The sequence below is a fragment of the Lepisma saccharinum genome, chromosome 14 (genome assembly GCF_977018435.1).
Source record: "Lepisma saccharinum chromosome 14, izLepSacc3.1, whole genome shotgun sequence".
Classification (NCBI taxonomy): Eukaryota; Metazoa; Arthropoda; class Insecta; order Zygentoma; family Lepismatidae; genus Lepisma; species Lepisma saccharinum.
The window spans coordinates 25,954,948-25,967,261 of record NC_139242.1 but is presented as its reverse complement, the minus strand read 5'-3'; the positions used below and the strand labels follow the sequence as shown (position 1 = coordinate 25,967,261).

Sequence of the window (12,314 nt, the reverse complement as noted above, 5' to 3'; positions counted from 1 at the left end):
ATAGGTACACTGTCGTTATGGACTTTGGTGGGAAATCGTTGTGATATGTAAGTACCCATTACTATCTTCCATTCAAGTGACAATCGTGAGATTGAACTTGAAACTTGGATAAAGCGATGTTTCAACACTTCCATTTTATTGCTAGCATTCGTGTGATATCAATCATGGCCATGATTCGCGAGTTCGCCTTACCGCAAAAATTGGCGGGAACATACCAAGTCACACAGCCATCTTATTGACTAGTCAAAAATGAAAGTAAAAGGACAGTATTTGTAATTTACTTCAAGTATTTATGCACGGTGCATTTATTTTCAATGTATACCGTATTTACGCATGTATAGTGCACGTGCGTGTATAATGCACACTCTGGTTTTGGATGGGTAAAAGTGACAAAAAATTATCTCGTATATAATGCGTAGTACAATCCAGTTTCAAGAAATGGCTTTCTTAGTTGTAGGTTGTAAATCTGTTGCTATGCTGATCAAGAGTGAATGACATCATACCTATTCAATTGCTCATTCCTTCTTTTTCAAAATATATACTTTCTCTTTCCGTGACTAATGTAACATTTATACGAGGCACATTCAGGACCTTCCAAATAGCAGTTAACAGCACAAGATTTCTTACATTAAGGAATTTACACACTCCATGTATGTCATATTATTTGGCCAGTAATACATTTTAATTTTTATTATCTTTTTCCTTATGTTTTCTTTCATCCAAAATACCATAAAAATCAGAACGTTTCTTCATTTTTTGATGAACTTATTTCAACCGCATTTCACATTAGTGTCGTTATCTTGTATGGAATACTGTTTCCATATTCAGATTCTGCAGGATTCAAGCTTTACAACGATATATAAGATGATAGGGTTCCATAAACATGAAAAATCAATGCAAGTTTCTCAAAATCATGGAATGACCCTGTACAGTTTCATGTTGGCTGTCTGAATTATTCCGTGTTTGAAATCCTACTAGGTTATTTTTTTGTGTCATGCTCATCGGTATCAAATGCATGTATATAATTGTGTGTTGTAGTAAGTATGACACTTTATTAAGAGTCTATACTCACACAGCCCAATGTGTTCTGATAAAAATTCTGTGAGCTATTGCTTATCGTGTAGGTGAATTTAAAAGTACTGAACGGCAAGTGTCGCAGATGGCCTAGATGAGTATCATTTAGCGACGGCTGTAGGCTTGTAAATAATATAAACATGCTTTCTTGATGTTGAATAAAAATATATAGTTTGGATCTATGATTTTACATTTCAGTCCTTAAAGATCATGCAGTGTGTAGTTGGTTAGTTATATGTGTATTAATGTCAATATTCCTTTCCAGAGAGGGGGGAATGTTCATTTCTCAAAGGGTCACTGTGGGTAATCTTCGTGCTTGTTGTGTAAATGTGGAAATATAAAAGAGGTTACTGTAAAACTAAGGAATTTGTGCGGGTCTGTTTCTTGGGTTCAGTTGAAACACAGGGGGCATCTGAAGGAAGAGGCATGTTGGGTGAATAGGTATAACATATGGTTTGTCCCTATCTATTAGGAGTGGGTGTCTTTTCTTTCTGTCGTTTTGTATAAATAAGGACGCGTCTTAGGTTCCTGGAACAATAATTTAGGGGTATTGTATTGATGTCTATTTAGCAAATTTGTCATTGTGGTCCTCCTGTCAGCGCTACCGATATAAAGGGTTGCTTTTGGATTTGTGTTTAAGTTGGCGATTCCATCACAAATACAGGTCAGGTTTCATAGATCGTTTTCGAAGAACAGGCACGTTTTAGTAGATTATGAGTTTATTAGCACCCATTATAACATCAGGGGCAGCCTGAAACTGAACGTTTGGTGCGGACTGATGCATAACAAGATTGTTGGCCCATTTTTCTTTCGTGAAGACACTGTGAGCTCTGACAATTATCTGGACATGTTGGAACAGTTTGCCTTTCCGCAAATTGCACATCTGCATCCAAATATTGTATTTCAACAAGATGGTGCCCCTCCTCATTGGAGTTTACCTGTTCTATAGATTAAACTTTTCCAGATCGTTGGATGGGACGAGGAGGCCCTATCCCCTGGCCACCATGTAGCCCAGATGTCACTCCTTTGGACTACTTCCTCTGGGGGTATGTTAAGGCTGCAGTTTACTCAACGAAGGTGCCAAATGTGAATGCTTTGCATGACAAAATTGTTGCTGCCATTGATACAATCCCTGACGATGTGCTGCAGCTCACGTGGCGCGAAGTGGAATACCGGCTGGACATTCTTCATGTCACTAAAGGTGCTCACATAGAAGTTTGGTATTTTTTTGTAAGAAACTTAGTTGCTCCTTGTATGTTAAATTGATTCTGACTACCTCCCTTACATTTGAAAAGTAGTGAAGCAAAAATGGACCCATAGGAGGGTGGCCAAAAATCAGATAATTTTCAGAAAATTTTTGTACATTTGTTGGAAACAAGTGAAGATGAAAATGCATTCGCCGGTTTCACATTTATATTGACTGATATCTATATTCGAACTCCCTTACTGCAAATTTTATTTCTATTCCGGTTTGGGTTTGTGTAGAAAATGGGTTTCCTTTTAATTTATTAAAAAAAATTAAAAAAGAGAAAGAAAAGGTAGTAAAAGAAAAATCCACACTTGCACGACCCTGGGTGAAGCAGTTGGGACTGTGCAGTCAGTAAGAGACGATTATCCGACACAAGTGACCCAGCTTATGAGACACCTGGGGGAGTTGATTACGGCGCACATAGTAAAAACAGCCAAAACAACGAAACTCATTTTCTACACAAACCAAACCAGAGATAAATTTCAGACAGCATTTCAAGCCATACAAAATCAAAAATAAAGTAGGAACTTGGATCTCCCCCTGCCCCCTCCAAAGCCAAAAAACTCAATATGCTGCCCCCCCACTCCGTGACATCCAAAATAACGCAGCTACACCTCAGGTGCCACCAACAATTCAATCATTCAGTGTTTCCAAATAATAATAATATTACCAAAAAATGTGCAGTTTTAATTTCCCATCACTTCTAAATCTCGGAATGTACACCATGTCTATTATATATTTATGGAAACTCACCTCAAAGTTTTCGCTCAGCTCCTGGACTGCCAGTAGTTTGTTCTCATCTTTGGCCCCGGGATCAGCAAGCATAGTCACAAAAGACCTATACTTGTTCATCTGCGTCAAAGGGTCAGTTGCAACAGGGATTATTTGCTGAGCCATGTTTCTTTATTGTAATCTGCAAACTTATACAGGACAGAAAAAAAGGACTGTGCAACTGTTCCTGTAAAAACATCATATTCATCATGTTAATAGCCACTAATATTAAATACCATTTACAATATCTCATCAATACAGCACATTAGGCACCATTTTGCACCTACAGTGATTGTTTGAACTTACTTGGCATTTCTCTACTTTACATAGCCAAAAAACACACTGTATCTCCAATAATTGATTGATTGATTGATTTGTTGTTTTAAGTCCACTTTATGCACAGTAAGGCTAATTGGGACTGGACCTACAGTTTAAAGTGGGATCCGAACCACTATGTGCCTCCAGCGGGTATCGAACCCGGGACCCCTTGATTACAAGGCGACGATGCTACCACTGCGCCATCGGGGAGGCCCTGTATCTCCAATAAGACAGACCCAATAATCCAACAGGAATTCTTTAATGTATTACAGAATGCAAGATGTGGTAGCAAACTACACTCCTCACAAAAAATTTGGAATATTGTTATGTTAGGCATTAGGTGATAGGCACAGCTCTTGAATGCAATAACACATGGTATTTGTCTGTCCACAGGACGTTCTTGTGTTTTCGTCAACATATGCCACCATGCGTATCACCTATTGCCTAATACAACAATATTCCAAACTTGTGCCTAATATAACAATATTCCAAACTTTCTGTGAGGAGTGTATTATACTGAAATGAAGTACATGCTTAACAGTGAGAATGTTTTTTTTTCCCTTTCTATGAAGTTCTATTAATTTCTCTGGCCACTGTCACCGCAATAGAACTTCTATTTAAAAACCAGTTTCACAAATAAGTGAGTGCAACAAAGGAATACTTTGTTAACATAACAAATATGAAAATTTAGTGTTGGAAAAATAATAAAGCCTACCCGTGATCATGACTCTCATTTGTTACCCTGCACATACAAATACCTGAATAACAAAATCATATTTCAAAATAACTTTTTTAAACTATGATAGTTAACTGTAAGGAAGGGAAGGAACTTCTCTAAACTGCTACTATATCACTATGACATTTTGAAGAAACTTTCACCATCTTTCACTTCAGTATAAAATTAGCCAAGAAAATCAAATTCCTTCTACTTGATCAAGGCTTGCAAAAAAAAATATACAGGAATATTTTCAATTTTCACACAAAAAATTAATACAACTTACCACAATTCTTCTAGCTATGGTAGCTGAGTGCTCCCTCGGTTTCTTAATTACATGCTGGCATTATAAGACCAAAAGCACTAAGTGCAGTTCATTTTCTTCTATATCCAATATGCCATTTTCTCAAACTTACATAACCTGGAGAGGAAAAACATGAATATTGTAATATACAATCACAAACTAGGAGCCAGAAGTAAGCAGATACTGAGTGGAATACTTGATATGCTTACTCACTGGAGTATATATATCTTTATATCACGGGTCCTCAAAACTTACAAGTAATGAACAAGTAATATTCCAAGGTATAGCAGTAGGTGTAGTAAACTGGAGTCAAATCTCAGCCAGTGACCAAGTGTTCTACCTTGAAAATTATGTTCTTCGGGCTGTTAACACACTGTACTCTGTCAAGAATTATGTTGTCTGTCAAGAATTATGTTGAATTCTTTTTTAATCGACATATTTCGATCTTTTACATGATTTTAAATTAGTTCCAGCATGCCGAAAACACACAAGTATCAGAGATATTTGATCCCAAAGTAAAAAAAAAACCTGCCATCTGGAAGTAACAATGTGTTTCAAGATGGTGGATAATGCCCGACCCTGTGGCCGAGTGGTTAGCACATCGCGCTGCGACGCCAAGGGTCCCGGGTTCGAATCCCGGTCGGGCTTGGTTGTTTGTGAATGTCCATTCATCAATTTCATCATTTCATCACCCATCCCCATCTTCGCAAATTAGCCAAGAGGCACAAAACGCGAAGTAAAATAAACTAAATCAAATCAAAATCAAAATCAAAAGATGGTGGATAAAAAAACTGACTTTCTATGCTATGCTCCACACTTTTCTTTGTTCAAAACTGTCTAGAATACATTTTCAGAGTATAAGGAATTAAACTGAGTCATTTTAGAGATTTCATTGTTCCACAATTTTGTAGTAAAACTTTTAAAATAATATTTCATAGCGTAGGAGAGGAGTTGTATTTATGATAACCACCATAAATGGAAAGCTTTTGAGTTGCAAGATAACTTGAAGGATTAGTCTCAAATTCTATTTGCAAAAAAGTGGTCATCATGTTTAACCTTTTGTGTCCCAAGCGTCTCTCGATCGAGGTAAAATGTAACCTCCACGGTCCCAAGCGAGACGCTGTGTCAAGGTCATAGTTTTTACGTTATAACTTTTCTATTTTTGGCTAGAATTTCGATTTTTTTTATATATATTGTTCCTAACACATGTATTTAACAGAAATGTTTCTTGCACCTTTCTTTTCTTCATGAAAATGGAGGGGAAAAGGCAGGAAAAGGGACTTCTCTTTTGCATCTCTTTTCAAGGGAAAATTTTTGCTGACAAAGGAAGACGGGCTTTGTTGTTCTAAAGCAATGCTTTTCACTCCCGCCTGTTAACTGCATTCGAAGGAAGCTTGTTTATCAGGATATAATGTAAAAATGAAAGTTTTACGTGAGGGCGCAAGCAGGGGGTGGGGGTGGGGGAGGGGGAAGACTGGTTGTTGAATCTGCGTTGTGAGAATGGAATTTCGAAGCGCGCTGAAGGAAACCTTTGTTTTTTAGCACAAGTGTCCACAAGTTGCAACACGGGTTACCCTGCATTGTCTAAAAATAGAATTTCAAGCAGCTGCAAGAATCGGCGCTCATATTTCACTGCGTTCTAGCTTTTCGTCCGTGAATGTTGTGCGTAGGTGTCATTTTGTGCCCAAGTGCAAGGACATTTTTTGGGTGGTGACAATTCTTTAAAATGATTTTTGGGGGATTTCACCCTTTCCCCCTCCATATGTACGCCGAATGTGCATACATTATATATCGTCGGAATCTGATTCATTCTGCGTACAACGGTATATCTTTCATATCTCTAGGGCATTTAGTTTCTGAGCTATAGTCATTTCAATGTAACTCTGCAGTTCGCTCAATTCTGAAGCTTGAGACAGTGGCGTAAAAGCCTTTCATTTCAGGGGTACAACTCGCGTAACATTGGTCATATGACAAAAATGAAAATATTTTTCTGTTTCTTACATGCCAGCGATAATTTCTATGTGCATTTTGAACTTTTCATATCCTTTTTTTTGGGGGGGGGGGAAGAAACCCCTTATTTTCTTTAAAAATATATTTTTCAGGGGATTTCCCCCCTTTCCCACTCCATATGTACGCCGAATGAGCATAAAGTATATATATCTGAATCTGTGATTCATTCTGCGTACAACAGTATATCTTTCATATCTCCAGGGCAAATAGTCTCTGAGCTAAAGCCATTTCAAGGTACCACTGCATTTTGAAGCTTGAATCAGTGGCGTGCCGACCATTCCTTTTGGGGGTACAACTCACGTTACATTGGTCATATGATAATAATGCAAATATTTATGTGTTCCTTACATGTCAGCGATCATTTCCATGTGCATGTTGACACTGTCATGTATTTTTTTCTTGGGAGGGGGAGGGGGGACCCCATTTTTCCCCCGAAATTTTGGAATTTTGAGAGTTAGCCCTCTCCCCACCGCCACACATACGCCGAATTTGCTTAAATTTCATATAGTCTGAATCTCTGGTTCATTCCGCGTACAACAGTATATCACTCATCTCTCTAGGGCAATTAGCCTCCGATCTACACTCATTTAATTGAAACTCTGCATTTTGCTCAAAATAGGCTCGGGACCAAGGGGGTTACATGTGAAAATGGCCTTGGGACTCAAAAGGTTAAAAGATAGTAGACGACAGACCGGTTTAACATGTCTTACAAGAGCTTTCTAATTATGCTGATATTTGACTAGGTTACATTTTCGTAGATTAAGAAAACAAGTCTCAGCAATTCCCCACCCAATTTCACAGTTGCCCCCTGCCCTAGGAGGCAGGGGTGGGAATCAAGTGTGATATCATTGAATAGCTTTCTTTCACTTATTAAACACGTATTTCTTGTCATTTTCCGATTCGATGTGTATTTCTCACGATATGTGACCGTTCCGGGACTTTTGGACCACCCGGTATGCTGAAGTAGATTCCAAATTCTGGTGACTTTCAAATGTCCAAACATTTCTGGAGATTAAGAAAAGCTCTTTTAAGAATTTTAGACAATAAATGTTTTGAAATATAGTGCATGTTTGGGGAACGTTGGGGACCAAATTGATAGTCACTGATGTTTTGACCATGGGAATTGCCATTTTCATAGTAGCCCAATATCTTGGAGGATGTACAGGGTGGCTCAAAAAGTCACTTAACACCCCCGGTACAAGGCCACTGTAGCTCGCAACATGGAAATGGTCATGACCAATTGTTATCATGCCAAGGGGGAACCACATTGACGCTACCCACGTGGTCGGCGGCCATCTTGATATCCGCCATCTTCAATTCAACTTCACAATTTTAAATGGGAAGGGGGTGATATGATATATCAAATCAGGCTAGAATTTCACGAGAAATGCAATGGTGAAGTTTTTTCAACATATCTTTAACCAGTAAAAAGTTATGACTGAATCCTTGCACCAATTTGCTCCTTTTCGAGGTGTTAGAAAAATGCCTTAAAATTTGTTTAGCGCATCGGTAATGCATCGAGATCAAAGTGATGTCTAGGGAGAGAAGTTCGAATGCCATTGCACACAATTTTAATCGGATACATCCAGGAAGAGCTGTGCATTATGAATGGTTGTCGCAAACAATTTACAGTGTGACGCTTCCATTGAATTAAAAGTCCTTCACAGTGACAAGGCTAATGTTTATGTTCATAATGAAGTTCATAAACAGAATATTTGATGCTCTTTATCTGATAACTCATTTTTGACAAATCAAAGCTGAATGGTTAGTGCTGGTAAGTTAATGGTGTGGTGTGGAACACGATTGGTTAGTCAATTTTCCATCAACGGAACCTTAAATGTTTGGGGCTACTTGGAATTGTTAAATAAACAGTTTTTTTCATCCTTGCTTATGGAAGAAGGTACTTTTTACAGAGTTTTTTTTCAATAGGGAGGAACACCAGAACACTATGGGAACATTGTAAAGCAGTTTCTGTCCAAAGTTAGTTATCAGATGACAAGGGTCACATATCATAACATCTAGGGATTCTGCTGCCAAATGCCTTCTGACTTCCCTATAAGGATTCGTAAAGACATAAAGAGTTGTACATAAAAATGCGTAGTTTTAAATTGTACGTAGCATTATTTGGACAGTAGAAAAGCACCTGTAATACATAAACTAAAATAAAACAATCTAAAACACTTGTTAACATCTTAACACTTCACAAATACGTGCAAACTGGAAACCAGCCATCTGCATGCTGAAGCACTGACACATTCCATGCAAAAGTCAGCGTACAGCTGTGGGTACAAATGCTGGCAGATGCCCTCCCACCACTCGGCATGTTAGTAGCGACTTCATGGGACTCGACAGAGAAAGGCACTGTATTTTTGGATTATTTAATGGTCTATGAAATAAATTAGATAAAAAATGTGTTTGTAGCTGTACCATTATTCATTCCAACACAGGCACAACACTGCATTTACAAAATAATTTGTTTCATAAACTGAAGTTCAGAATGGAATATTCACTAATGGTATTTATTAAAAATGTGCTGCATCTTGAAAAGCATATAACACTTACTTTAACATGCTCAAATTTTAATATCGTTGCAGGGAGAAGAAAGTAACAAACCTGATTAATAAAATTAAAAGTCTCACTTTAAAAAAAGTTATAGTTATTGCTATTTTTCTGGGAAGACTGTTTACGGCACTATTCAAGTTGATTTGTTACGTTACTGTGTTGCTTGTTAATGTGTTTGTCATAACAACTACTCAAAATTATGTTTGTTTGTAAATGATGATGCATTCAAGTACACACACAAACATGCATTTATCTTGTTTGATTTGGTTTATTTTACTTCTCTTTTGTGCCACATTTGACTAATCACAAAGATTAGAATGAGTGATGTATGATGAAATTGATAAAGGGACACACAAAGTATACCCATGCTCAGGCCGGAATTTGATCCAGGGTTCTCTGGCATCATAGGCATTTCACTTGTTAAAATAAAATGTTATTAGCCTTCACCTAAAAGCTGCCAGTATTGAGTACCATTCTTAACTGCAGAAAAAAAAGCACTGGTTATAATTAGGGCTGAGCGGATACTGATGTCGATTCCCACCAATACTGATACTTGAAAATTTCAACAATTTAAATTTGTTCAAAATAAATATTCGGTAACAGTTCGATCTCCGCCGAATGGATTTCTTCAATTTTACAGAAGAAACTACTTACTTCTGTAGCATTCTGAAAGTTCGTGGAGGTATTTTCTTCCATCGTGGAACCTATTCGACCGGGAATTCATGTATTTTTGAAGAAAAATATCTCTCCGACGCACAATGACCATTGCTTGTATTTTTCAACCGGATGTTCCGTACGTTTCATGACGTAACCCCCGTCAGTGTTTCCAACCACGCCGTTGTTTTGCAAGAAGTGAAGGTGACTTTTTTTCTTTTTTAAGCTGTATCGCATTGTTTTACGAACAAAATTTTAACTATGCTTGCCTAACCTAACCAAACCTTACCGGAAATGGTTCGTGGGGCTATCCGTCAATGGTTTTGGGGGCTATCTGTGAATAGTTTTTGGGGCTATCCGTCAATGGTTTGTGGGGCTATTCAGGTATTTTTCTGTTACGAAGGTTGGAAACACTCCATACCCACATGATCCACGATGCGACTCAAGCTGTTCCCGCCATATTGTGTGTTACGGAAGCCAAAAAAGGAAGAACAATAATTACTGTTAATGTGAAAAATTGAAAGTGTTTTCATGAAAAAAGCAAAATGCTACCTTAAACAATCTTTTGCAATGCAGAATAGGTAAGTACGAATGTATAAAATGACAAAATAAAATAGTGAGAGGTGTTCGGTGGAGATCAAACTGGTACCAAATATTCTTTCCAATTATATGCATCAATTTACAAAGAAATTTGCTTTAGAATATTCAAGAATTACATGAGAATATTAAATTAGATATTGCGTAATCACAAAATATAGTTTTTCGTGCAAAATAAATAGAAAGTTTGAATTTTGCATCATTTCCAGGATAATTACACTATGTGAAAGCACTTTTGCGTGTACTTTGAAAGACCAAGAAGCTGTAAAAGTATAGGCAGATGAATTCTAACGGATACATTGGCGTTGTTATAACCCTAGTTATAACATTTTTTAACCCCTTTCCGGTGGCCTGATTGTTGGATATACCAAAGTATGTGCCTCCTCAGGGAATGTAATCCTGAAAACTGATACAGCATTACCTATTACACCCTCAAGGAAGAATAGAATCAAAATGAATTGGGCAGAGCAAAGCAGTACACGCTGCTGTGAAAGCTGGCAACTGCAGTCGCTAACCCCCCCCCCCCCCCAATCCAGTTACCTATCATGTGCTCATTGGTGGAGCAGTCTCGCATCACTACTTGCACAGAGACTTGTTTTCATTCATTTGCTCTGAGATAGTAGGGACAGGGTATAAAGCAATAGGCCTACAAATTGAATGTTACGATACACTACTACCAGGGGAAAAATGTATTTGATAATTAATATATATATATTTAAAAATAACCTGAAAAACCCAACTGGGTTGAGTTTTTCGAAAAAAAAAAAAAAGAAAGAAAGAAAAACTGTGAAAATGCCAACCCTGGCTTCTGTGGGCATGATAGGTGTATCAGGCTTGGTGTGCATAGCATTACCATTAAATGAAGCACGTAAATTATAAATACAGCAAAATATCCATGTTCGTATACTGCAAAAAGGAATTTGGTTAGAGAAGTTAGTTGCACTAGGTGCAAGGAAAATATGTACTCGAAAAAATCGAGGACACACGACACGTCCAAGTAGCTATCTTCCTATTTTGAGTTCCTATGAAACGAAAGAAAAATGTAATTCATATGTTTCCGAAGTAATTATGTTTTATACCATAACCGGCAAATTTTGGTAATTTCTTGGTGGTTACTATTTCGATATTACCCGCCGTCCCCAGACACACACATTTCCTCACATCAACTTATTATACCAATATCGTTTTGATCAGAAACCCGAATATATATTATGGCTACTTCAAGACATCCTTGCGTCAATCCTTTAAAAAAATCCCTCTTTTACTCACATTTATTTATTTCTATCTTGTTTTTTAGTCTATACCTGACGCAAGGCGTTCACCAACATGCAGGATAGAGTTCGAACAAAATATCAGTCACCCCTCTCTACATTATTAAATAAAAGGAATTCATACCTAAATAAAAAGTTAAAATCTTCTTGTACCTTATTTCTTCGGCATTTTTAAACTCTTCTTAAAATTAGATCCAAATTATTACTGCGAAAACAACTAAACAAATCATCCGCTGGCGCAATGCACAGATCATTGTGTTGCTTTGCGGGACACATTAACTTAACCTGTCGAGCACGATCATTTTCATCTCTAGGAATCTATCGAGGTATCTATCAACAGTGCGCAAGCCCCATACCTAGAAACTCGTTGGGTAAGTACGAGACCACAGAAATAACTTAAGATTTCCTTTACCTCCAAATAATTAGAATAACTATCCTCTCGTGTGTTTGGTTTCCCGGAACGGGGCGTTTTAACGAAAGTTTATTGCAGATGTCTAACGCTCCCGTAAGTCAATTGTTTCCGAATTCTTTGACGGTGCCAGAGAAGGGACAGGGGGAAATACACAAAAGTTGATTTGTCCACCTCCTGGCAAACAAGAAAACTAGACAATTAACTGGTGTTTTAGTCCAAATATGCATTTTGTATGCTATTTAGATATATAATAAATGTGTCGCAAACCCCGAAAAATTGTTTCCCCATTCATTTTTTGACCTCTCTTTCCAATGCCGTCCTATCAAAAATCAACAAATAAATTGAACTACTTTGTTTCTTCTTTTTCTTTTCAATCT

At 37.5% G+C, this 12,314-nt stretch overlaps 1 protein-coding gene across 2 annotated transcripts in view; it reads right to left on the bottom strand.

Annotated features, from left to right (window-relative positions):
- The window catches only part of Nipped-A (Transcription-associated protein Nipped-A), a 158,326-nt gene extending 146,539 nt beyond the window's left edge, over nucleotides 1–11,787 (bottom strand). The window contains exons 1-3 of one of the 2 annotated variants that reach the window (XM_083135277.1): nucleotides 11,650–11,787; nucleotides 4,414–4,548; nucleotides 3,077–3,281 (exon numbers count right to left, since the gene is read on the bottom strand). In XM_083135277.1, the coding sequence (XP_082991403.1) occupies nucleotides 3,077–3,220 (144 nt within the window). In that variant the 5' untranslated portion in view covers nucleotides 3,221–3,281; nucleotides 4,414–4,548; nucleotides 11,650–11,787. The remainder of the gene's footprint in view (nucleotides 1–3,076; nucleotides 3,282–4,413; nucleotides 4,549–11,649) is intronic. The other variant, XM_083135279.1, reaches the window with a different exon arrangement.
- Between the last annotated feature and the right edge of the window lie 527 nt (nucleotides 11,788–12,314).